Below are 26844 nucleotides of genomic sequence, written 5' to 3'. Positions count from 1 at the left end.
AGAAAAGAAGCTGGTCTCCCCTGGAAATTCACTTTCCCGTTTTGCAACACGTGGCCAAGCTGGCTGCCACCTGCGCTGGACGACCAGCGGGGCTTCTTCGCTCTTTCCCTCCTTAACGTCTCGGCTAGCAACGGCATCGCCCCTGCCCCTGCCGCTTTGCTCCCAGGGGGGGAAAAGGCTGTCGCGCGGCTCGGCCCACTGCTGGTGACGGTCCTGCGTAACTCCTCAACAGTCCTTCACGTCGGCAAATGCTACAGGCTTCAGCCCGAGGCCCGCTTTCTTTGGCGCAAGCCCCACTGACAGTGGCAGCCCTTCCTGCCGTGTAGGTAGGCACAGCGCCGGGAGAGGGGCCCGGCCGCCCGGCTTGCCCCGGCATTCCCCCCGGGGCGCGCTTCTTGGGCGCGCGTGGGGCTACGAAGCCCCCCGCGGCCCAGCCCGGTGCTTTGAGTCTGGACGCCATCGCTCCCTTGGGCAGGCACGCCTCCTCCCGCGCTTCCCCCGGCGAAAGAGCTGCGCATTGGCCACGACGGGAAAATTGCGCGTTTGAGCGGACCTCCGGGTAGCAGCGTATCTCGCCGAGAACGAGCGCGAGCAGCGCCTCTTCGAGGAAGGCCCTGCTTGTGGAGCGCGCGGACTCTGGCTGTTTGTTTAAATATTTCCCTGACGGCGCTAATGGACGGGTAACGTGGCTGAGATGCGAGGCGGAGCTGGGCCAGACAGCCTCCCACAAAGCGCCCCCCCGCCTGCAGCAGCAGCAGCAGCAGCAGATCCCCTCGGGTCGCCCTCGCTCGGCACAGACCCAGGGCTCCCTTGCAGACGGGAGCCCCGCGCCCCGTTGGCTTTGCATATAAGCACGCTGCGCATTTCCGTGTTTAAAAACTAGCATTTTTCACAGGGAGAAATAAGCGCGCGTTAGACAGAGCGGGCGCTTCTGTCTTGGATGCCTTGGCGGGGGTGCGTGTGCTAAAATCCCGAATTTATCGTTTTTCTGTGGGCCGCTGTCACCGTCACCCTGGGAAGACAAAAAATGGAGTCCAAAGCCAACCCGGAACCTGAGCGTACAGTGTGAGTCTACAATGCCAGTCTATGGCAGGGACACACCAAGGCCGTGGGCGGGGCGAGGCGACCGTGCCGGCGCGTGAGAGCGGCGGCGGGCGGCCCGCGGCGCGTCATCGGGGCGCGCCTGCCACCTCCCCACCAGAGGCGCGACGAGCGAGGGGCCGCCAGCAGCATGAGCGCGCTGCTTCTCCTCCGTGCGGCGCGAGCCGCTCTCCCCGCCGGGGCCAGGCAGCTCCGCACCGGCTGCCCTCGGCCTGCCTTCGCCAAGGAGCTCTTCTTGGGGACGTTTCGAAAGGTGAGGCCCGGCACGGCTTCCCGGAGAGCCTCGTCGCTCCAGGACCGACTCTGTCTTCGGGATAATTGTCCCCGCGACGGTGGGGCTAATGATGGTGGAGGAGCTGCCGGGGATCCCCGAAATCTCAGGAGGCCCCGCGGTGTCGTGCGGGGGCGGGGATCCAAGCCCTGGCCTGCCTTTGAAATCCAGTTGGTGCCTGGCTTGCTTTCTAAGGCTGTCAGATCTGCTTCTTCTCTTCCTCCAGTTAAGCTTAGGAGGCACCACCTTTCTTTCCTCTCGTGAAAATCGCAGCGGAGGCGTCGGTATCGCTTGTATTTCGTAATAAACTATTTCAGGGTTTAGAAGTTTTGACAGGAAGGCTTGTTTCAAGTTCGTTCAGTTCATGCTTTTAAGTTTTCCTTTTGTATGTTATTTTTTCCTAATACTAGAAAGTATTTCCCCCCCTAATACTACAGACCAACTTTGCCAACCTAATGCCCTCCAGATGTTTTGGACCAACTCCTATCAGCCCCAGCCAGCATGGCCAATTTCAGGAATGCTGGGAGTTGTAGTCCAAACGTCTAGAGGGCACTAGGTTGAGGAAGGCTGTTATAAACAAACTAGTTTGGGCATATTTTTCTTCCTAAGCAAGTCTGTAAGGTGGACACTGACAATGTTCACATGTCTGAAAGCAGAACTCTCTTTCTACGTGGAGTGGAAAGCTGTAGGTTGAGGTTGGGAGTATATAATATGCTCTGTTATTGTGCAAGTCACACTTAAATATTTCTAAGAATGACACACTGAACAGAAAATGTGTTTTCCATCTTTGTGATTTGTAGTTCACAGTCCACACAACCTTCCTCAAGTTGTAAAGAGGTCAGATTTTGCCTGTTATTGGACTACTACAGTACCTTGTCAGGGAACTTGATATTCTTTTCCTGGAGAAGAAATTAGGTTGAATCTTGTGTAAAGAACCCAAGGCAGTTGTTCACTTCTTGCAATTAATGTGCTTGCTGCAGGAACACCAGTATTACGCTGGTGGTTTCTGTAGCAAAACCACATATACATCTTTTTATATTCAAACACTTATGTCAGGAGGTAATGGGGCAATCCAGGTTTCCTGACATATGTATGTCATTAGTGTTTTTGCTGCAGGAAATATCAGTGCACTCACCAAACATCTGCTATGTGAAATGTAGAGCTGCAGACACTCTACATTTGGGAGACAGAAGAAGATGAGAAAAAATGGTTGTCTTGAAACTTTGAGCAGTAAGTATAGTTGGGGTGCAATTCTGTGCATAAAGTCCTACAACTTTATCGCATGGCTGGGGAATGCTGGGAGTTGTAGGACTTTTTCTCTAAACTTGGACAGGAATGCACCCTTAGTGTTAAATAGCCGCCTTTCCTGCATATTCCAGTCTCTCAGATATTCTTTAGAATGGCACTTCCACTGATTTGGAGCAGGGGGTGTGGGGGACAATGACTGAGTAGGGGAGACATGAATAACTTTACTGCTCTTCACCTTCCTTCTGGGATATGGGACCAGTTTGGGGGTGCCATGCAGCAGGGAGAAAGACAGTTGAGGACACAGTGGGAGAGACCACATAAAGAAGTTCCTTATCAAATTCATATCACTTTTGCAGCAAATCTAACTGAAACTAAATAAAATTCCAGAGTTCTGGGATTTTAGGAAAATCCAGGATTTGGAGAGGAACTGGCCATAGTTATTCCTGGGTCTTGGCGTTTCAGTTGAACTAAAAGCGAACAAGCTGCACTGCAAAGCACAGTCTTCCAGAGTAGACTCTATGTCCTATGGGTGGGTCTAACAAGAGCTGAGAGATTTCTTTCTGGATTTAAACATCAAATTCAATGTGCCTTATCTTATTAGTGCTTATCTACTCTTGTGCAACTATGGCTGCCATCCTGAGTGCACTTACAAGGACATAAATTACATTGAAGTCAGTAGATGTTGCTTCTAAGCAAACCTGCCTAGGATTCAGGTGTGTGTGTATGTTTAGAAGTATAACAAACACAGAGCTGTCTCCAGTAAGGTGTTACCTTTTCCCAGTTTAGCTGTTTTACAGCTGGGAAGAGAGTAGCTGTATGTCAGAAAACGTTCATCTTTTCATTTTGTAATCTCAGCATGCTTTCTCCTTTTGAAAAAGAAGGGAACATATTGAGCAGATTATGAAGTGACTACTTAAAAATCAACCCTGTGAGATTACTCAGCTAGGTTACTCAATCTAGTCCCATTGTAGTCATTGCAAATTGAATAGGTAGGTATGTATAGGATTTTAGCCCTAATTTTGCTCTCTAAACTCAGGGAATATTCTCAAACTATTGGTTTTTTTGTAATATAAAGCTATAATTTTGTTTAGATGTATAGTCTCTTTTATCTTGAAGGTTTGGGGCAGACATCACAAACTTAAGATGTCTTGATTTTATAAAATATAAAATCAAGACAGTTGCACTAATGTTGATAGATCCTGTTGTGTTTCTTTATCAACTGATTTATTAAGAACTTCCAAATAATGCTTAGAACTCCTGACTTGTGTTTCACTGGTTAAAAACTATAAACACTGAGGCATTTGTCTTTTTTGTTTCAGAAATTAAAATATCTCCCAATATGTGTTAAGCTCCCCTACCCTATAGACTGGACTGGAATGTCTCAGGACTGATTTAAATGTTTCAGCCGCACATGGAAGCTGCTAAAAAGTACTTCTTGTGGTAAAATTTACAAGCTTTCAAGACTCTTGTTCCATACATTAGCTAGAATGAAGCATTTCCATGCCAGTCCTGCACATTCCCAGCATCTTCTGGCATAGAAATGCTCCATTTGTTCTTGCCAACGAATGGGGTGAGAGGCTTGTAAATATGCCATAAGTGCTCTTTTCTGGTTGTCCACACAGGAGGTCTTATGTCAGTCCTTAGAACTCTACCACAAGATGCTATTGGCCTAGGTCAGGGATGGGCAGCACATGGGCCTCATGCAGCCCCCTGCCCCCCAGGCATTTTTGTGGCTTCCAATTTTTGTGGGTCCTGTTTGCAGCCCTCCCCCCATGCTGGCAGCAAAAAAACCCTGGCAATTTTGCAAGCAAACAAGGTGTGCAGGGAGCAGAATCGCACTCTTGATTGTAAACAAGGCACACACACCTTGTTTTGTTCCAAAATTGCTGTGTTTTTAGCTGCTGCTACTGCAACACTTTTAACAGCAGTTTTGGCAGTAGGGGATGGATCTGGCCCCTGGTGGGTTCCAGGGTTGCGATTCAGCCCCCCAAACCCCAGATGTTGCTCACCCCTGGCCTAGGTGAACTTATTTTGTATTAAGTATATTCTGACAATATATAAACATACAAGATTATTAATATTTTCAAATCATGTAGTAGTTACAATAACCAAACTTTCTTCTCAATGTCAGCCACTACATTTATTTTTAGTAGATTTATATCCCTTTTTTTTTTTTTACTAGAGTCCTCAAAGTGGCTTACAGTATTTATAAATATAATAGATGCAGTTTACTGAAAATCATATATTGGGCCACATGTTATTTTTAAAAAGTGCCATTTTAATCAAAAGGTTTCTATGTGAATTCTCACTTTTGTTCATTTAAAATAACTTGTTGTTTGCTCCATAATGGTGAGTTTTCAACCTTTTAATAGCTAAACTGTAACATTCAGCATCCTTTCGAGAGTTGAGTTCAGTACATTTTTTACTGCTAACCTACCAATAAGTCTTCAATTTACTTCTAATTATTCCTGTGATACTACCCCAAAGCAGTATTTCCAGGAAGTACACTAATGAGGGAACAGTTGTAGTTTGAATGTGTTGGAAAGCCTTGGTTCAGTAAAGTTGGTGGCATCTAGACATGTGAAGGTCCAGGAAAAAACCCAGAAAAAATGGCGGGGGTGGGGGTGGGGACAACTTGGGTTTTTTTCCAGGTCTTTTCCCAAGGCCTTTATTTTTTTTTCTGAAAAATTGAAGAGTTTTGGATTATGAAATGTTTTCCTTTAATAATGATGAATAAAATGTTTAAGACAAGGTGTTCATATATTGCTACCCAGCCATTACTCCCCCAAATGAAGTTTACAAATTACATAATAGGAGGACTCTTATAGGACAACAAAGGATGTAAAATTTCTGAAAATGTTGAAGCCATGGAGGAAAATGGTTTTTTAATCCTGTCTGTAAGATTCCCAGCATAGGTATCAAAAACTATCATGAAGATTTGATCAACTACAGGCCAGTGGCTAACATCCCCTCCCCGGGCAAAGTGCTTGCTTGAATGGTTGCTGGCCAATTCTAAGTATTCTTGGATGAAAGTAATTTTCTAGATCCATTTCAAGTGACTGTGGCAGCTCAGAGTGCCTTTCACCAGCTTCAGCTGGTTCGCCAGCTGTTGCCTCTTCTGGACAGGGACAGATCGGCCATGGTGGTACAGGCATTAGTAACTTCAAGACTGGGTTACTGCAATGCACTCTATGTGGGGTGCCTTAAGGCTGGTCCAGAAGCTGGAGCTACTGCAGAATGCAGCAGCTCAGCTGTTGTCAGGAGCTGCCCCTTTTCAGCCTGCAATTCCTTTGCTGAGGGAACTGCACTGGCTGCCTATTTGCTACTGGGCCAGGTTTAACATATTAGTACTAGTGTACAAAGCCCTAAACAGTGTGGGCCCACAATACCTGAGAGAGCACCTTCTGCCTTACCTAGTCACTGAGGTCATCAGACAGCATGTTCCTGGTGGTTCCACATGGACCGATACGAGTCTACCAGAAAAGGAGGCTTCAGTGTGGTGGCCCCCTTCCTTTTGAATTCCCTGCCTTTGGAGGTCAGGCAGGTGCCGACATTGTGTTGCTTTTGGCACCTCCTGAAAACATTGTTATTTCAGGAAGCCTTCCTCAAGTGACCAGCTGTGGTTTATCAAACTTGGTTTTATCAAAATTCTGTCTCTTTTTAAACAATTTTAAATTATTTTAATGTGGCATTTTTATTCTTTGTCCTGTCTGCTGCTCACTGTTCTGAGGTCTTTGGATGTGGAGCAGTATTTGTTGTTGTTGTTCAGTCGTGTCCGACTCTTCGTGACCCCATGGACCATAGTACGCCAGGCCTTCCTGTCCTGCGCACTCTCCCGGAGTGTGCTCAAGTTCATATTCATTGCATCGGTGATGCTATCTAGCTATCTCATCCTCTGCCGTCCCCTTCTCCTTTTGCCTTCAGTCTTTCCCAGCATCAGGGTCTTTTCCAGAGAGTTTTCTCTTCGCATGAGGTGGCCAAAATATTTGAGCTTCAGCTTCAGCATCTGTCCTTCCAATGAGCACTCAGGGTTGATTTCCTTTAGGACTGACTGATTTGACCTCCTTGCAGTCCAGGGGACTCATAAGAGTCTTCTCCAGCACCACAGTTCGAAAGCATCAATTCTTCGGCGCTCAGCCTGCCCTGCTTGCCTTGTGGGATGATGTTTGCCAGGAAAGAAGTAGAGGGAGTGAACGCTGTTGATTCTCCTGGACTTCTCAGTGGCTTTTGATGTCATTGACCATGGTATCCTTATGGAGAGGCTGTCTGAGTTGGGTGTGGATGGCATTTTGTTTGCCTCATACTTAGGTGGCCATTTTCAGAAGGGGTGCAGGGGGATTTCTGCTTGACTCTGTGGCATTTATGCTTCAGGACCCCACAAGGTTCTGTCTTGACCCCAATGCTATTTAATGTGTACATGAAACCGCTGAATGGCATCATCAGTATACAGATGAAATACAACTTTATTTCTCTGCTTCATCAAACCCAGATCAGGGAGTGGAGGTACTCAATCAGTACCTTCATACAGTCATAGACTGAATGAGGGCCAATAAACTGGAGCTCAATCCAGACAAGACAAGAGACACTGTTACTGAGTGGTTTGTCAGTCACTAGCTTGGATAGCTCCTTTTAAAGCTATCCAAGCTAGTGACCATTCCTACATCCTTTCCCACTGCATCCTTGACAATCAGGAATGGCTTTTTGGAGGGCACTGGAGACAGATGTGGGAACGACAGGGTGGGATAGCTTAGTGATTGAGCAATGTTTCATTTCTGCTACTCCAGATCCAGGCCATATGGTCTTACTGTTTCCAAATCTCCATAATGAGACAACTTGCTTCAATGTCTTAATACTTTAGCGGTAAGGTAATCTCTGCAATCATTTCAGGTCTGCTCCTTCCAGATGGGAGATGTATCCATTTATTTGAATTATCCAACAATTGACAGAAATAAGGGGCGCACGGGGTGTGTGTGTGTGCTTTTTAATATGGGTGAGAATACAAAAGAAGCTGAGTTACTATCCAGGCCCACCTACTCTGTTTAGTGCTTGTTGTTGTCCTGCATGGTTTCAGTAGTGAGCTGATCGTATTACTTTCTTTGAAGAGCTGCTAATCCAAAATGAAATTAGAGAGAGAGAGAATCATAAATAATTAAGATAAGTTACTAATTGCTGTTTGAATAGCAGATGCTGTTAACAAGGTCATCCTAGCTCTTATTAGCAGCTATGAATTGTAGAGTTCCCATTTCTGAGATTGTCCTTCTCATGGGAACAGGTGAATGGAAAATGCCAGCATTTGAGAAACTTGTGTTATTATAAGGGCTAAGACCTTTGTGCCAATATATTTGGAGAGTGGAGAGGACCAGGTCCCCCCCCCCCCATAAGCTGCTCATGCACAACTCCCAAACTGTCTAAACTCCCCAAATTTAAAAGAGACCAGACCAATTTAAAAGGAAATGTGTGGGATGGGAATAATGCACACATACGTTGACAAGTGTCCTTTTTAAAGTGCTCTTATGTCAGATCCCTAAATCACTTTTCTCAGAATCTTCTGTGGGTTCAGCTTCAAAGCAGGAAGAAAATTCAAGTGTGTCTGTGCAATGTTGGGTTGTAGGGCTGTAAGTGACTGTTCTCCTGTTTGAAATATATGCAAAATGCTTCTGCCACGGCTAACTCTTATGTGTCCACCTAAGGAGTAATATTAAATCTAGGATCTGAGCCTTTTCTTTTTATATTAATAAATAAGGTTTTAAAAAGAAAAATGTTAAAATCTGTCATTCTAGGAGGAGGTTTTTCCTTTTCCTGAAATTAGCAATGAAGAATTGGAAGAAATCAACCAGTTCGTTGGGCCAGTAGAAAAATTCTTCAGTGAAGAAGGTATATTCCTCGCCCGCTTTTCATAAGATCATTTTCTATAGTACTAGCTTGTTGCTTATCTATGTATTTTTCCATGTATGATTTAATTAGCAAAAAGAGGAAAGCAGCATGAATCTTAAGACGTTTTGCTGTGATGTTTAAACAGCCGCTGTGCATCTCATCTTAAAATATTTTCCTGTCCACTGTCATATTGTTGATAATTATCTCACATTTGCCTGAGAATGGGGTGAGTTTATACCACAGATTAAATCTTGACATGCTATGGTTGGTTGATAAAATAATTTGAACAAGCTTGTTCAGATTGTGATGTCCAGCAAAAATGATGTCTTCATCTTACTGTTGAGATGTGTGGCTAGCCCCTTACATGCCATCAAAGACAAGTAAATTTAGTGACCTATGGGAAGGTAAGGTCTAGTATGAAAAAAATATTACGCAGAGTGACTTGACTCCCTACTTTGTGTTTGTTTGTTGGCTTCTTACACAGCAGCAATGTTTAAAATGTTCTAATTACTGTAGATCTAACTATATACATACACTTTTGCTAAATTAACTGATCACAGCTGTGCGATCTGTAACCAGTTATATTGTATAACTCTATTCATTTTTGCCTTTCAGTGGATTCTAAGAAAATTGACCAAGACGCTAAAATTCCCCAAGAAACTCTTAATGGACTGAAGAACCTAGGGCTCTTTGGCATACAGATTCCAGAGGAATATGGTGAGTGAAAGTGTACAGAAAAGAGGGCTTTACTGTTCGTTCTTCTAATATGAGATGCCTGGAATTGTATCTCTTCTCTTCCCCGTGCCCTTGCCCACTTTAAAGTTGATTTAAGTCCTTCAAAGAACATTCTTGCTGAAATCTAGGTTTATAACCTTCCTTTCTTGCCTTCTATTAGTGATTCCCAACCCCAAGCAAATCCCCCTGAATTTCTACTACCTAAAACCAATAGATTCTAATAATTTCAGGGAAATTAATTATGAGCGAGTGTGCTTACGTTCACAAGGTGTTTTCGTTTGTTGTTATAGGAGACATGTTAAAGCAACGAAATATTGTTTGATAGATTTGAGCAAATTTTTGCAGGTGGCCTAGGTCTTTCAAATACAATGTATGCGCGATTAGGAGAAATCACTTCTCAGGATGGAGCTATTGCAGTAACTTTGGCTGCTCACCAAGCAATAGGGCTAAAGGTAATTTTCCCATTATTTATGTACTTGTTATCTGCAGCTTTAATATTTCAAAGTAAGTCATGCATTTTCTCAGGCACATACAGGTGTGCCTTCCTGCTGTGATAAGAGAGAAATATGAAAAGGTAGTATGGGATTGATGGATAAAGTACCTGTGAAATAAAATCTTAATGAAAGTTGAATAGTAAAGAACAAGAACCATGCAGAGGAATTCATGTAAATGAGTACTGCAGCTGAAAGTTGCTGGCATTAAACAAAAGCAGTATAAACTTAATTCAGTTGGAATGAACGTAAGATGATAGCGCTGAGAAACTGAAGTTTAATGTGCCTTAACCTTTCTAGCTTGTTGAGAAATTCATGTTAAGTCTTTACTAGAATGAATTTGGTTGCCTTTAGTAAGGTGGCTAAATGGTGATCTAAAGAAATGTGTGCCAATCACATTTTATACTTTTCTGAAACAACTTGGAACATCCAAATTGTGCAGTTATATGCTAGGCTAGGAAGATCTGAACGTATATGGAGCAATAGTATCAAAAATACCACTTCCTGGTATCAGAGCTAAAGGATTGGCTGACTTCCTCTGTCCCTGAATACTTGACCACTGTAAATTATAATCCTGCATGTCAGGTTCAAAGCATACTGTGTACTCATTAGAAACCTAAACAGTAACTCTTGAGAGAGGTTTTGTTTCACTACTTCAGGTCTGTGTATTAATAAATGATCTGTTTTCCTTTCCTTTTTTTGGGCAGGGAATCCTTATAGCAGGCACTGAAGAACAAAAGAAAAAGTATTTACCTAAGCTGGCTTCTGGGGAGCATGTTGCAGCATTTTGCCTCACTGAACCAGGAAGGTAGCGTGTTTGCCATTTAAAGTTGAAAATACTTCCAAGAGCTGGTGTGGTGAAGTCACTGAGAGACTGAATTAGAAATCCAAAAATCCCTGGTTAGAATCTCCTCTTCCTGTCGTGAACTTATTAGGTAGCCGTAGGCAACCCATTCTGGATTATGACTTGTTTCCAGGCTGCAAGAATACACTTGCCATAGTGAGGGCGGAGCTGCCCTTTGACGAACGTGGCTTCCGCCCATCAGTGTTGGGAAGGGTTAGACACTGCTGTCCGAAGGTGTCCTCTGCACCTTCAGGTAGCAACAACCACCACTGTACGCTTCTGCCAGCCTTTCCCTCAGGAAACACCAGGTGGTTTGGCACATTGGACACCTTAGCTCAAAGATGCTCATACACATTTAGGCACTGCACATTTCCCCTGCATTCATCCCTTAGGAATGAGCTAGTGTTGGGTGCTGCTGCCCGAAGGCACTCCATGCACATATGGGAAATAGCATCCAACAGTGCGCATGCGCGCACACACCCCTTACAAACATGTCCGGCCTTTCCCCTCACCTAAGTCTCCTTCACAGGAGACTGGCAACCACAATTTTTGACTTGGCCAGCAAAGCCAGGCAAAGATTGTAGAACCTGCTTACCTTAAAAGATTGGTGTAAGGATTACAACAAGAAAATGTGTGAAGTTGTGAATTCTTTAAAGTGATATATAAAAGCTAAGTATTACTTCAAGCAAAATCTGTTTTCACTTTGTATTATGTACCATATTACTTAACTTCTGTTTGTGATGGTCAAAATGAAATGATACTTGAGTGATATTCAGCTCATCCTATGCCACTGCTGTTGTTCACGAAAGCTACTTAGGAGACCATGTTTAGGTGGTTGTTTTGGAACATTCAGAGTGATAGGAATATTTAACTCCTTGAGATTTAAACTTTTCAGGTGTAAGGAACTACTGGGTCTGTGGCTTGTTCAGTTGCCAAGTTCCCATTTCCTCAAGTTTATTTATATTTCAGTGGAAGTGATGCTGCATCCATCCAGACCAGAGCCATTTTGAGTGAAGACGGAAAAAGTTTCATATTAAATGGTTCAAAGGTACTTATACACAGAAAAGATTATGTTTATTTTTCTGCATATCAGTTTGACAAAGGATTTTCATTGTTTTCTTGCCTTGCGTCTACAGGAAAAGATAGCAGAATAGGATCCATAGGCAATGAAAACTGCCCCAGTTCCAAAAAATTGATTGCATTGAACCCTAAGCTAAGTTTAGCAATATTTCTGGAAGTGCTTTTTCTTTACTGAAATTTCCAGTTCTTTAGTGGAGGATCAGCTCTCCCAGTGTGGAAACCATTTTTTCAGCTCTGCGTTAAATCTTGACTGAAAACAGGTCCATAGCCAAAGGATACTTACTAAAGCAGAGTAATGTTTGGCAGGAAAATGTAGCAAGGAAAGGAATCTTCCAGTCAGTTCATATATTTTATGAAGTAAGTATCATTTCCTTCCAAGCAGAACAAAAAGTACTTCTTTTTCCATTGCAGATATGGATATCAAATGGTGGTATTGCAGATATCTTTACTGTGTTTGCAAAGACTGAGATTGCTGACAAAGATGGTACAGTGAAAGAGAAAATTACAGCTTTCATTGTAGAAAGAGCTTTTGGTGGAATCACTAATGGAAAGCCAGAGGATAAGCTGGGAATTCGAGGATCTAATAGTAAGAATTACATAAACAGTGCTTTGGGAAGATTTCAGAAGTAACAGTCTTCCTGGACCGAAGAGGAAATCCAGGTTCTTGAGTCAGCTGCATTTTCTAAAATGTCTGGGGTAGTTGCCAGAATTTTTTTTATAGCATCATTAATAACTCTTTGTGGTCATAAATCTCAAAAGTTGTTCAGTTGTTGATGTCTTTGTTGCCATCCTGACAGTCCCAAGTCCAAGATAGTCCAGTTAAAACTTGCCTAAGGCATCAGTGAGCCCAGTTGCTAAGGAATGGTGAAAATTTTGCTCCTGCCTCAGCAGTCTTCCTGATTTGCAATCCTGTAAACTTCAGCCATAGAAGTTGTGGTACCATTGGTCCTTCCTATGCTCAGTTTACTTTCCTGTCCTTCCATGAACTTTGGCTTGTTGAAGCCTTGAAGGTGTACTGCATCAGAATCCCACTGTAATGGAATTGACTCATGGAATTGGCATTTCTATACATGCTGTACAGGTTGAAGAGGCAATACAGAGGTGCAGGCATGGGAACTCTTTAGCAGCTATTCCACACAAAGAACAGTCAGGATCTCAGATTTCATGCCAGCTCTTAGCTTGATCACATTTTGTACATTACACTAAATTGATGTATTCTTACATAGAAACCTAAAGGGGTTATACGTACACCTTTGCACGAGACATCATGTCTATTAATATTTATTCCCCAAATAGAATATGATTTCTAGCTTCTCAGAGTTAAAATCTTAGACAAAGTAGATCCACTTAACATGGAAACTAGGGATTCAGATCAGTAGACAGAATTGCACAAACCTCTCTTTTCTCCCCACTCCACTTTTTTTTACTTCAGGCCTTAGAACCTAACGTGTGTTAAGTCAGTGCCTCCTAAAAGACTGCAAAATTAGTTTTAAGTCTCTCTATTTTACAGCTTGTGAATTGCACTTTGAAAATACAAAAGTTCCTATAGAGAATGTTATTGGAGAAGTTGGAGGGGGTTTTAAGGTAAGATACAGACACTTGACAGCTCACAGCTTACATTTAAGCTATGAGATATAGAAGATTATTTTCTTTGTGGGGAAAGGGAGAAAATGGAACTAGCTGGAGTGATAAAATTTTAAGGGGTAATCGTATAAAAGCAAGCAATTTGGAGGGGAAAGTTTTGTAAAGTGGCATGTTTGCCATAAATATGAGCTCATTAAAAACCTATGATAGACTAACAACATTCAAAGAATGAATAAGGGGTGCAATCCTGTGCGTGTTTAGGCAGAAAAAAGTCTTACAACTCTCAGCGTCCCCATCCAGCCAGGCTGGGTGGGGAATGCTGGGAGTTGTAGGACTTTTTTCTGTCTAGACATGCATAGGATTGTGCCATTTTACTTATGGATCAGATTCAAACAGTAAAGCTGTGCAGAGATCAACGGCCTATTCCTTGCAACCTGCCAGAGTTCAAGCATTTCTTGAAAGTTACAGGACTAAGCCAGCTGCATTTTTCACCTTTTACATCTCTCTGTACCAGTGGATGTTTGTTCAAACCATTCTAACCCACTCGTGCGTTCGTTCAGAGTGGCATGAACTAGGTGTATCAATAAAATTAAGTTCTGAATCCTGAAATTCTAATCTATAAAGATTGTCAAGTAATTACTTCCGGTAACTGAGATATTTTATATTGTTTTACTGTGTGCTTTTTGGTTTTAATTTTTGTGAACTGCCCAGAGAGCTTTGGCTATTGGGTGGTATAGAAATGAAATAAATAAATTCCTACAGCTTCTAAGGGTATGTATGCACACAAGGCCATAACCTATAACTGCAATTGAGTTTATACCTGTGACAATTAACATGCTGGTTTACAAAACTGATACTGTTCTGCATTCGATAATAGAATGTCTGAGATGTCAAGATGTTTTTTAGAAGGCAAAACAATCAAAATGCTTTCAGTAAATTGCATCATTTGGGGTATGTAAGGAGGATCCAGACATGGACTGCGGTATTCATTTTATAGCATCTGTATAATTCTTTCTCATATTGCAATCTGTTGAGTTTAAAAGTTTTGTAAGAACCATCTTAATCAGCCAAGTTGCTCAACTACAGCCTTCCCCAGCCTTGTGCCCTTCAGATGTGTTGGACTACAACTTCCACTGGCTGGGGATGATGGGAGTTATAGTCTAACATATATCGAGGGCACCAGGTTGGAGACAGCTGGTCTACTACATTTACCAGTTTTAGATGCTTACAAGGAGACTGGTAGTTGGGTAGAACAATATTTGTGTGTGTTTGGTTCCACCTTGCATGGCTTTGTCCCTCCTTTTTGTTCTCCATGTATATCCTGATACATCCCTTCCTGTGATCTTCACTCATCCAGCTCCACCTCCTTCAGCCAACCAATGATCTCCTGCTCCCTGAATCAACTCTACCCATTTTCCTTGCTGCCCCTTACACTGGGAACGTTTTCCCCACCACCATGCCAGTATGGTTTTGTGCAGCCATCTCCCTTATTTCCTTTAAGGCTTTCCTTAAAACTCACCTTTTCTGGGAGATGTAAAGCAACATGTACATACATGGCACTATATAAATAATAATGATCTTGCCATCTAAGGCTTAGACATGCCCCAAAGTTATTGCAAGGGTTCCACAATGTAGTGGAGGAGTCTTTGGGGAGAACGATACAAGGTTGCTTTTAAGTCATTATAAGGCAACATGATGTACAGTGGATAATGGAAACAGACATAATTGAAAGGTGGATCTTGAGGAAAAGCAATCTTTGTTCGTTGGTAGGGAGAGGGGGAATCAATTTAACTGTAGTTTCCTGAACAAAGGCTGCTTATCATCCATCATTGCAGGTTGCTATGAATATCCTAAACAGTGGAAGATTTAGCATGGGCAGTGCATCTGCTGGAATGCTTAAGAAATTGATTGGTAAGGCAGCTTTCTGTGTTGCAGGGTGGGAGATGAAATTTCTGTATTGGTTCTATTTCTACAGAAGAGACTTACCTTTTGTTTAAAGGTTACTGCCATGTCAGTTACAACATCTATTCTGTAACGTTGACTTGAGCTACAATGAGAGTTGGTTTATCCATAGGTTTTTTTCTTGTAGGCATTATTGGTCTCTTATCTAAGGTGTATTCAGCAGGGAAGCTGGTGTTGAGTACTGTTTAGAATGGTTGATCCAGGTTGAAATCCCCAGTCAGCCATGAAGGTTGTTAGCTGACTCCCATTTCACAGGATTGTTGAGGATAAAATGGTGGTGGGGAGAGAGACCAAGCGTGCTGATCTGAGGAAAGGGTGGGTAAAAAGCTAATGAATAAAGTATATTGTATCTACTTGTTAGAGAAAATAGCTTTGGGGGGAAATGCACACAAGCCATGAAAACTGACTTTAATTGAGACAAATAAAAGTGTTTAAAATATGCATCACGGAGTACCATGCCCTGAGGAGTCTAGAAAGTCACAATATTCTCCTGTATCTAGGATATGAAATTTCAGAAATAAGGGAAATACCTTAGAATAAGAATACCAAACCTGACTGGAATAAATGGAGCATGTTAAAATGTTAAAGGCACCCTTGAGTAAATTGCTGTACATCATAGTCCTAGGGAGCTAAAGTTTTTACACTGTTAAGTCAACATGACCTAGAAAATAGTACAAGTCAGGGATAGCAAGGGGGCATCATCCATTCTCAAATGTTCACCTATGAGAAATGGGTGTTGAGTGTACTCACACTCTGGCTAGGACCTGTGCTGCATACAATGGGTGTTCCCAGTAGTAAACACTGTAAAATGTGACACTGAGACAAATGTTTGTAAACATGTAGTGAGCACATACCAGGGAGACCCAACTGGCTGCTGCTTTCTGCTGTGATGGTGCAAGAATCTCACAGGTAGATGCAACGGCTGTTATCTGGTTCTGATGTAGTCAGAGTTGTGTCTTCACAAGAGCCTGAGTTTCAGTTCATTAAAATAATGATAAAGGAAGGGCCTTGATGTATACCGAAGTTAAATATTTAAGGAACTATCATTTTCAAAATTTGTCGTAATGCATACAGCCTAATTAACTGTCTCTTCCTCTATCCTTTTTTTTTAAAGAAATGGCAGCAGAGTATGCTTGTACAAGAAAACAGTTTAATAAGAAGCTGAGTGAATTTGGATTAATTCAGGTAACTGAGAAACTGTATGGCATTGACCTGTCATTTTGAGGAATTCAGGGTAAAAGTTTAATTTTAAAAAATATGAAAGCCTTCCACAATACAGCACTATGTCTGCAGTAACAATTTAAAATAAAAAGCCTACGTATATGGATACAGTTGTATATAAATGACTGATTATACCGTACGCTTAGGAAGAATAAGATGTACCAATAAGATGTGAAACATCTTACATTTGTGTCAATAAATTATCTTACTGAATCAGATTGTTGCAGAATACTTTAAATATGAGTGGCATCTCTCTGTTGCTCTTTTTTAAGGAAAAGTTTGCCCTTATGGCTCGGAAAGCCTATGTAATGGAAAGCATGGCCTACCTCACTGCAGGAATGATGGACAGGCCAGGGATTCCAGATTGCTCAGTTGAAGCTGCCATGGTTAAAGTAAGCTTTACTGGAGTACTAGTTTGAAGCTACCTGTACTAATGTTCAAAGAAAAAACTGATTGTGGTCCTCAGGCATAGAAAGAGTTTAGCTTATTTTCATATGCATCCTTTCCCCCATCTCTGTTATGTCTGAACTGGTTGACTTTCTTTTAAAAACGACATGACCGCCTATATAGCCTGTCAGTTTCTGAAGATATGTTACTGAAGTGAAAACAGCAAAACCAGTAATCAAGGTGATTTAGAAAATACCTCTTGGATGTGTTCAGTCTATAGATGGGTGGCAGTATCTTTTATGTTGAGGATCATATAAACTAATAGCAAACTCAATTTTCTGAGCGCCACACATCAGGGAGATATCAGCAGGCATAGGGGAGCCTCAAGGTTTGCAAAAGTGCCCAAATATCTTTTAAGGGGGAAAAAACCCTAAAGTGTCCCATGAGGACTGAGCATGTCCAGTGAGCACGGAATGCTGGCTGGCTGACTAATGGATGGGTGGGGAAAAGAATGGAAAATCAGGGAGAAGGGGAAGGCTGGCTGGCTGGCACCCTGAACAGGAGATCTCCAAACTGCAGTGCTGCTGGTCCCCCTTGTTTGGATATACTTTGAAACTGAAATGTGTGGATTTTTATTAATAGCCCTAATTACTTCTAAGGGCTCAAAAGTGGGTGGCGCTAGTGTTTCCACTTTGTTCCAGAAAATTCAGCAGTGGCCACTGATGGCTCTGCTTGCCTCAACCAGGGCTTCATTTCTTGGTTACAAAGTGTGACGCCCTTTGAATGTAATCAGGAAGTTGCTCTTTAATACTACCATTATATTTAGAATATGCTAGTTTTTTTTAATGTAAAGAATAATTAGGATTCTTTCAATGGTTATTGGCAGGTGTTTAGTTCTGAAGGTGCATGGATTTGTGTGAGTGAAGCTTTACAAATTCTTGGAGGCCTTGGCTACATGAAAGATTATCCATATGAACGCTATCTCCGGGATAGCAGGATACTTCTGATTTTTGAGGTAAATACGAACACTTCTTTTAAAAATTGCAGCCAGTCTCAAATTAGTAGTATAAAACTAAGGGCATCTGAGTGGCTCTGGCACCATACCCAAAATAAGGTAGTCCTGTATCTCATCTCCTTTATGATAAGTGGACTGTGGCAATACCTTCAGGTAAATGGGAGTATTTGGAAGGGAGGATACTGCTTATTTACTAATGCTAGAGAACAGTTTAACATGTGTTTAATGGTAAATAAAACCATATACTGAATGCAACAGATAGACACTATAGTCCATTAGATTAAAACTGTTGGTCTCAGTTGGGTGCATTTTGTATATCTGTTGGTATACTTGTCCCATAGCAAAGTGTAAAATCTGTTGGGCTGACATCACAGTACAAATAAATACAGCACTACTATATGAAATTAAGTATTTCCTCTATTTGTTAACAATATGAAATACAGCACAGAAAGCTAATTGCACATGATTGTAGCAGCCAAACCTTTTAGGCAAGATTCTGTAAACAGGACAAGATGTTGTCGGTATCTAAATGGTATGTAAAATTGTGGGAGTGATGTCTAAAACCATAAATTACATTAGTGTTAAGTATGTTAGGCAGAAGTGCATTTTTATCCCAAATTGTCTTTGGTCTTTAAAAAAAAAAAATATAGATATGTGTAATGCTAGGGAAAATAAATTTACTATTTTGTAATTGTAACTTGGTGACAAATGAATGTTGTAGTCATAAAAATAAGGGGGCTGTCATGGCAAGGAGAGCATGAAAGATGGGCACTACTTTACTGGCCATGCATAGGATGCCAATGTAGCAGCTGTGATATAAACCACTCCTTGCTTCATCACAGCCAGAGCACACCATTAGTGTAGATGACACTTTGAAGTGGCATCTGTGCATTTCCCTCTAGTCATCTAGGCTGACCTGGTCACTTTGGAAACATTCTGTCTTGCTTGTCAGAACAAATATCAATAAGCCTTTCAACAGAAATTTCTGTTTAAAAGATGTTTGTGTTACCAGCTCAATTAAATCAGTATAGATACAGAGCAGAATTCAAAGATACAGAAATTTGTGGTATAAACTGATTTGGCACGAATACTGAATCAAATATTTTGCAAGGGTAAAATCTCAAGACAAGATTAAGCCTTTGATCAAAATATCCTATTCAGGCCTTATTCTCCCCACGATTGAGATCATGTAGGGAGCCAATAGGGCCGTGTGCACTGGTCCCACACTGTCCATGTACTGAAGTGAGAGTTTGCCTTTAAAGGGGAAGCCGAATGAACATGCATATGCTCTTCCCATGATTGGGAACCCTGATCACATATGGGGAAGTGAGTCTTATTTAGATGTTAATATATGGACATAACTGGGAAGAAATAGCAATTGAGAAAGTTCTAGGAAAGCACAGTCTGATCAGGAAAAGGCTAGCACCTGGCTAGCCTTTTCCACATTGAACCTCCCTTCTTGGTTATACAAACTCTTCTGTTGGGATAGAGTAAGGACAGTAGCAAGTGCGGATGAACCAAGCAAAACATGGTAGATCTAAAGTTTTTCATGTTTACTAGTAGAACTGAAACCAGAAAGAAGCCATTTAGAAAGCCTGGTTCCAGCTGGAGAGTTTAGCCCTGTTCAGGCTAACACTTGAGGAGAGGGAGGGATCCATCCCTGTTCCTCTCCTTTGTTGCATTTCGTAGCCTTTTACTTCTGGAGAGCAACAGTCTGAAGTGGAGTGCTTCCTCTGCATAGAGGCTCTCCACACAGCCTGGAACACTGGATCCAGAGTGCTCTCTCCCTTAGCACGTTTAGCCTGTGCAGGCTTAGCATGCCCGCATAGGCCCACTGCTAATGGAGTAATGTGGACTTGCAGATTCTCATCTCATTGATAATCAGCATTAATCGGTCATTCTTTGCTATCACCTACTCTAGCTTAGTTTTGAATGCCACAAAGCTTCACATGCTGCAGAGCAGCGTGCTATAAAGAATGGTGTTTATAATTAAAACCAAATGCGTAACATGCATCTGTTTAATTTAGCATCCCCAGTCGATGTATGCAATAATTTTAATGAGCTTGTTGTTTAGCCATCTGTTCATTTTGAAAGCTTTAATTGCTAAGCAGCACCTGCTTAAGTGTAGTGTAGTCTTAGGCCATCAGCATTTTCTCTCTCTTAAAATCGTGCATTTCAAAAATGTGGATCCTTTACTTTCGGAGCTTATACAGATGCCAGATTTTTCTGTAACATTTAAATTGCCTTTTCTACATATAAATTTCAGTTCTTCAAAGAGGAGCTGGTTTCGAAACACTGCACAGCTATTTGGTATGCCAAATAATTGTGTGTGGAGAACGGTCAGTGCATTGCATTTCTTTGGTCCAGTTTGAAAGCTTTACACTGAGTTAATCAATTGTTCAGGTGCTGAAAGAGGTGCCCCCCCTCCCAATTTAATACTTACTGGAGTGGCTAGTATGCAGCCACCACCTGGTATGCTGAGTGCTCTATAAACCTTATTGGAAACACTCTCCCTGTCCAGTCGTGAAGAGGTACCAAGACTACTGCTCTTTGTATATCTGAGACACCAAGACTTGGATGGAGTATGGGAATTCAGATGACCCCTGCCCAGGGGGACTGAAGGGCTGTGAAGGTTATCCCTGCCCTGATGTGTTTGGAAACCCCATGCTCCACCATTATGCATTCCGCATGCATGAGCATGGATTCCAAGTGCATGCCAAACTATGTGCAGAGAGATCCTCCCATACAAGGGGCAGTCCTGGCCCAAACACAACCCCCCCCACATGGAAGAGCTCTACATATGTACATCAGTGTGCACATAGAACCCTTCTTTCACAGGCACAATGGGTATGGGGCTAGCCTGCACTGCTCTGCAACCCCTTCCCACATTCCTTGAACCCACAGAGAGTGGATCATCTGTTGCCCATGCCATCAAGTGAATTAATGGAGGAGCTAAACAGAAAACTGTACTAGCTCATATGGAAATATTTTAATTAAATAAGGTAGAATAATGCTGTAAATTAATCCTATCATATCTGGATGATTATATTAATCTAGTTGATAAGGAATAGAGTTTTTGTGGCTTTAACTGCAAATGCCACATGGCTTAACTATAGAGCTACTCCGAGTTTTATAATGTGAGACAATTTTTTCTTAAGCTCTTGAGGGAAATAACACCTTATACTCTACATGAAAGTGTGTCTATCTGGCACGTCCATGTTTAAGTTGCTAAAATAAATGTTTCTTTTGTTCAGGGAACAAATGAAGTTCTGCGAATGTATATTGCTCTGACAGGTATGCAGTATGCAGGCAAAATCTTAACTGGAAAAATCAAGTACGTGCTTTTTCAAAATAGCAATCATAGATGAATAATTACTGAATACAGATTGAAATTGGTTGGTGGGAACAGCATAGAAGGAATTGTATCAAGATTAACATTTTCTTGGAGGTATTTAACATACATTAGCATAAATTACACATTAGCCTCTTAATCTATTTTACGAATTTTAAAATGTTGTGTAGATCCAGAATGTTCTTTTTATATTGAAACTTTGGTAAGTTTATTTTAGTGTCTTGTGTGTACCCCACAAATTAATTTTTCATTCTGTGGACAACCTAATTTAACTTTATTAAAAGCAATAATGAAGAGGTGTTTAAAGAGCAGCTTTGGTCAATTAATCACTGCTGCTCTGTGACTTTCATTCACTTCAATGGAGAATATGCAGGTCCAATTAAATTCTATAGGGAAGCAGTAATTCTGGAGGTTTTAATGGTTGACTACCATACTTTGATGGTAACATAGTTGGTAGGTGTCATTTGTCAGAATGTATTTCTGGCCATATGACTTCCTTTATGTGTTACAAAAGCGTAAGAAATGAGTATTTTAAGACAAAGGTCCTACAACTTCCAACATTCCCCAGCCCCGTGCTAGTTGTAGGAGGTTTTTTTCTGTCTAAACATGCATAGGGTTGTGCCCTTAAGCCCTCTAGCTCAGTGGATTGAGGGTTGCAGCCAGGCATGTTTATCTTTTGAAGAGTGGGAAGCATTAGATGGATAAAATCTTGAGTAAACGCAAAATCAGGTAATATTAGTACAGTTTTAGAAAAAAAAGTGATGCTGGAATTTGGCTGCCATTTCCAGAAGAAAGTGCTGTTTAGGGCTGCAGAATGAAATAATATTGCAGAACTGGCCTAATATTAAAGCAGCTTATATATCTCTTTAACTCCACAGGGAAATCCAGAAGGGAAATGTGGGTATGGCATTGAACCTGTTTGTGAAGAAACTCCGTGACAGCATGGGCCGAAAAGTAGATTTAGGATTAGTTGGAAAAGATGGAGTGGTGCATCCTAGTCTAGAAGTAAGTACTCCATATAGGTGCTGTAGGCATGCATGGAAAAGTTCTTAGGTTTCTTAGTGCCAGTTTACAGTGACAAATCCTCCATGTAGGAACAGAAGATGCTGCCTCCTGTAAAGTCAAACTATTTGGCTCAAAGTTCAGTATAGTCTACACCAGCCTTCCCCAACCTGGTACCCTTGAGATATGTCGAACTGTAATTCCCATCAACCCCAGCCAGCATAACCAGGCTGGTCTACGCTGGCTAGAAACAGTTCTCCATAGTAACAAACATAGCCAAAGCTCACTGGGTGGTTTGCAAAAAATCAAACCCTAAAATACAGCATGATAAATAAAACATAATCTCAAATCTTTAGAAGTTTAAAATACAATTAAACCAAAGTAAAAACCAGCAGCAGGGTAAATATCTAAATGCACAACAACAAATTTTAAAATAAAACTGGAGGACTAAAAGGCCTGGTAACATAAAAAGATCTTTACCTGGCGTTGAGACAACCACAGTGTGGGCTCCAGGCGAGCCTTTCGGGGAGGACCTTCCACAATACCTTGAAAAGGCCCTCTCCTTAGTAGCCATGTGCCTCACTTCATTTTGTGGGGGCACCCAGAGGAGGGCCTCTAAAGGGTATCTTCAGTCTGGGCAAGTATATATGGAAGCAGACCATCATTCAGATAACCTGAATTCAGGTAAAAGCATCATTCAGCTTTTAAAGCTGTTTACGGCTTTAAAAGTTAGTACCAGCACTTTAAATTGGATCCAAAAACAGACTGAAAGTTCTGCGTGAAAAGCATGTGCTCTGCCCTTGTGCTATGTACAGCCTTTCCTGCACTAATCCAAGGTGTTTAGCTTGTTGTTGGCTGTTTTCGCACCCCCCCCACACACACACTATATTTAAAAGCCTGCAGGCAGAAAATCATCACAAAGCACAGTGAAGATTATTTTTTGTGCAATCACCCTGGCTTAGTTCAGTTACTGTTGCACTGGTTCATCAATCCTACACCAAATAAATTGTATCCTATAAATTCTGATTCGAAGCAGCCATCTACACTCTGGTCTAGCATATAATGTAATCAGGCATAATGGTCACTCCATGGACTCATGGTTCAGCAACTGGAAGCCCCAGGCTGAAATTCAGTTCCTTCAGGAGTACCAGCTGGCTCCCCAGTCGCAAAAGATTATTAAGACTGTGTACACCTTAAATACTTGGTGTACATGTGTAGAATTGAGAATGTCAACTTGGAAAGCCCTAGATCTTTTTTTTTTCCTTTGCAGGAAAGTGCCAAGAAACTTGAACAAAACGTGTACTATTTTGGAGTTACAGTAGAAGGCTTGCTGAGGCGGTTTGGCAAGGTAATCAGGGCTTTCTCATTTTCCTCTTCCTTTCCACCCTTCTCATTGCTCTTTAAAGTGAATGTTTAAAACCAGTTCTAAGCCCAATAATGGTCCTCACGAAAGAGCTACTATGGAAGATTTTATACTTAAAGATTATGTACTAAGACACAGATCAAATCAAGCTGTGAATATTTTTTCTGTTGTCTGGCTACTGCACAGATTCTAATGCAGCCTAAATAAAAGGATACAAATTCTTTGTTTACCACTTATGTGAAGACAGCAACAGAGGATTGCTTCTTAATCCTTTGATGATGGCTAGTAAATTGCTAAACTGTTTGGGTGTGTTTTTTTTGTTTGGTACTAGACTATTGTGGATGAGCAGATGGTTCTTAAAAGAGTGGCGGACATTCTCATTAATCTGTATGCAATGACAGCAGTTATTTCCAGAGCTAGCCGATCTATCAGTATTGGTTTGCGCAATCATGATCATGAGGTGAGTTTACCCTTGTTTTCGGCAACTCTTCCTGATATGGTAATGTACATTAATGCCTGTGTATTAAACCGCCATAAAGGAAGAATTCAGAATTGCTTTTGAGGGTATCCTGATAATTTTTGACTGCCATCAGCTGAGAGCAAGGGATATTTGGGTTCCTAATTGTAGTGTCTGTGTGGTTGAAAAAAAAATGTTTTGTGGCAAAAGGATCCTTAAAGAACGAGAATCTTCCTTTGTTTCTCTACAGCATAGATAGCTAGCTAGATAGACAGACAGACAGACAGAAAGAATAGGTTAGATGTATACATGATTAGTCAATTGCTATTAGCTATATCAATTACTATTAGCTAAATGGAACTTCTATATCCAAAGGTGGTGTGGCTATCAGAGAGTGGGGATAAACAGAAGGTGGCTACTATCCAGCATGCCCTGTTTATGACCCTCTTAGGTACGCTGGGTGATGGGACATGGAATACTAGCATAGGCGGACTAGTAGGTTGCACCACCAAGCCAATTCTTCCAGTAGTATCTAGAGCAGGTATGCATACCAACAGGCCCCCCAAGGGTACCCTGGCCACCCTCACTGAATTCCCCCCTGCAGATTTCCCTGCTGCCTGTACTCTCTACTGCCTTCCCTAGTGATCCTGATACAGATTAGGATCACTGGTGTGTGTGCGCGTGCGCGCGCGCGGTCTCCATCCTTGGAGCTGGAAAGCTTACCGTTGTCCCCCTCCCTCGAACAACTGAGTAAACACTGAACCATGCATACCACAAGACATTACACAACATCCAAAATAAAGTATTTTAAACTTAAGTAATTTTATACTATAAAACCAAATACTGAGCATGTAGTTAAATGTGTAAATTAAGGAGGTTCCTCAGAAAGTGTGATCCTGATGAAATTCTAATTGTTCTTGGGAACAGTGGTAGAAAAATTCCTTCTGACTCATGTCAAACTTCAGCCATCGTGTCATTCACCTGTGGAGCAACCGTCACTGTGAATAAAGGGGGTGGGGGGAGATGGTTAAATTCTAGTTACTGAGCAAGAAACATGGTACATCTAAAACAGAAGCTGAGTGAGTTGATTTTACATACTTTCTCATAGTTGGGTTTCCTTGCATTTATCATGAACTGGTAATATTACAGAGTTAAATTCTAGTTGTGTATTTCAAGACAGGACTATTTCAAACTGCTAATGAACTTAATTGATTTTCTAGGTGCTGCTTGCAAATATTTTCTGTACAGAAGCTGGTTTCCAGAATAATTATGCAATGTCAGAGTTAGAAAAATGTAAGTGTTACAATCAAGTGCCGAATCCTAACATTTTAGTATTGCCTACTTTGGTGCTTAATAAATACTAAATACTTTGCTAAAACAAAGAGGCATAGAAAATCTGATCTGTACTCTTTAATGAGCTTCTGTCATGCATTAAAAACGTGGTTGTTCAGGCAGGCATTTGGGGTGGGTTAGGGTATTTTAGAAAATGTTTTTACTGTAGAATTTTATTGTTTTAAACTGTTTTATTGTATGCTGTACATCGCCCAGAGTGGCTGGGTGACCAGCCAGATGGGCGATTAATAAATTTAATAATAATAATAATACGTACTATTGCCACTATTTCCATTCAAAGGCAGTATCTTCAAGTGTACACTTAGAATCTAGATGCCAAAGCAGGCCTTTGATATTTCCCATGCTATGCTCTTTCCCATAATTAGTACTAATGTGGCAGATGCTGTTACCAACTCAACAGCTTGTGTTTACATTCTTGGATTTTAAAAATCCTGTTTCTCTCATTTAGATGCGGCCCTAAAAGAATTGTTATTTCTGTTTCCATTATCTCTAGATGCTCCTGAAAACATGGATGACAGTATTAAAAAAGTGGCAAAGCAGGTACTGGAGAAAAGAACCTATATTTGTTCACATCCACTTGACAGAACATTCTGAGTGTTGGAAAATGGTGATTAAACTGAAATTTGAAGTGTTTCTACTTTAACACACTGATGGAGCCAGATACCTGACCGTGCAAATGAATGTATGAAAACTAAATCCTGGATTTTTTTCTTAGCTATAAGGCAAAATGTATGACAGACAACTTGCTAATCAAATGTTGTACTGCAATTTGTATAGAATAAAAAACTGTGTTCAATTACATATGCCTGAACCCAAGTGAAAAGCCCACGTCAAAATCCAGATGCTGGGGTGGGAGAGAGTGCGCACAGTCTACTGTGTCCAGGTCTAGGCACCATATTTTAAGGAGGACACCATGTCCTATGAGGAATAGTTGAAACAGCTGGGTATATTTAGCCTGGAGAAGATAAGATTAAGGGGACATGACAGCTGTCTTCAAATACCTGAAGGGCCGACACACAGACTTGGTATCTGTTGCTCCCAAAGGCAAGATTAAAACTAGCAGGAAGAAATTTAAAGGAAGGAGATTCCAGCTACACATGAAGAGAAACTTCCTAATCATAAGAGCTGTTCGACAATGGAACAAACTGCTTCAGGAGGTGATGGGCTCTGGAGGTATTTAAGGAGAGGGCAGAAAGCCACCTATCAGGTAGTTGCAAGACTCCTGTACTGAGCAAGGAGTTGGACTACATGGTGTCCAAGAACCTTTCCAACTCAAATTCCATGTCTGCTTCCCATTCATAATTCAGTTCAGAAAGTCAGTAATTGTATTCCAAAACCTCTTATCCATCTAGATACATCGGAATGAAGATATCAAAATACCTGGAATTTGAAAACAGTCCTTATGCTGCTAAGGGGCCCCTTAATTCCCTGCTGATACTAGCTGTTGAATAGGTAAAGGATATCTGCACCCTACCTCCACTAGTGGGAAATATGCAGATTAGCA

At 41.5% G+C, this 26844-nt stretch overlaps 2 protein-coding genes across 6 annotated transcripts in view; one reads left to right on the top strand and one right to left on the bottom strand.

Moving 5' to 3' along the window:
- The first annotated feature begins 1199 nt into the window (after positions 1-1199).
- On the top strand, positions 1200-26139 carry ACAD9 (acyl-CoA dehydrogenase family member 9). 2 transcript variants are annotated; one of them, XM_084839940.1, is made up of 18 exons: positions 1200-1354; positions 8401-8494; positions 9110-9211; positions 9575-9681; positions 10428-10528; positions 11534-11612; positions 12056-12230; positions 13155-13228; positions 15064-15139; positions 16305-16375; positions 16684-16803; positions 17685-17813; positions 21068-21147; positions 22044-22170; positions 23438-23515; positions 23862-23990; positions 25208-25280; positions 25834-26139. In XM_084839940.1, exons 1-18 carry the CDS (start codon positions 1232-1234, stop codon positions 25932-25934), a joined length of 1839 nt encoding a protein of 612 aa, XP_084696066.1. In that variant the 5' UTR covers positions 1200-1231; the 3' UTR covers positions 25935-26139. The 2 variants fall into 2 exon arrangements, with proteins under 2 accessions (XP_084696066.1, XP_084696067.1); XM_084839941.1 differs by lacking the exon at positions 1200-1354 and adding an exon at positions 2475-2602.
- CFAP92 (cilia and flagella associated protein 92 (putative)) overlaps positions 24780-26844 on the bottom strand; it is a 112804-nt gene continuing 110739 nt past the window's right edge. For all 4 annotated transcript variants that reach the window (XM_084839938.1, XM_084839936.1, XM_084839939.1 and 1 more), the window contains one exon: positions 24780-24985. In XM_084839938.1, the coding sequence (XP_084696064.1) occupies positions 24942-24985 (44 nt within the window). In that variant the 3' untranslated portion in view covers positions 24780-24941. The remainder of the gene's footprint in view (positions 24986-26844) is intronic.

Source organism: Heloderma suspectum, chromosome 2 (genome assembly GCF_057233095.1).
Source record: "Heloderma suspectum isolate Gila_16-S chromosome 2, 16-S_ref, whole genome shotgun sequence".
NCBI lineage: Eukaryota > Metazoa > Chordata > Lepidosauria > Squamata > Helodermatidae > Heloderma > Heloderma suspectum.
This window is presented reverse-complemented; position numbering and strand designations above follow the sequence as displayed.

Coding starts and splice junctions, on each gene's coding strand:
- ACAD9 (XM_084839940.1), top strand. CDS start 1,232: ATGAGCGCGCTGCTTCTCCTCCGTGCGGCGCGAGCCGCTCTCCCCGCC. Junction 10,529..11,533: donor TGCCTCACTGAACCAGGAAG/GTAGCGTGTTTG, acceptor TTTATATTTCAG/TGGAAGTGATGCTGCATCCA. Junction 23,516..23,861: donor TGCTGAGGCGGTTTGGCAAG/GTAATCAGGGCT, acceptor GTTTGGTACTAG/ACTATTGTGGATGAGCAGAT.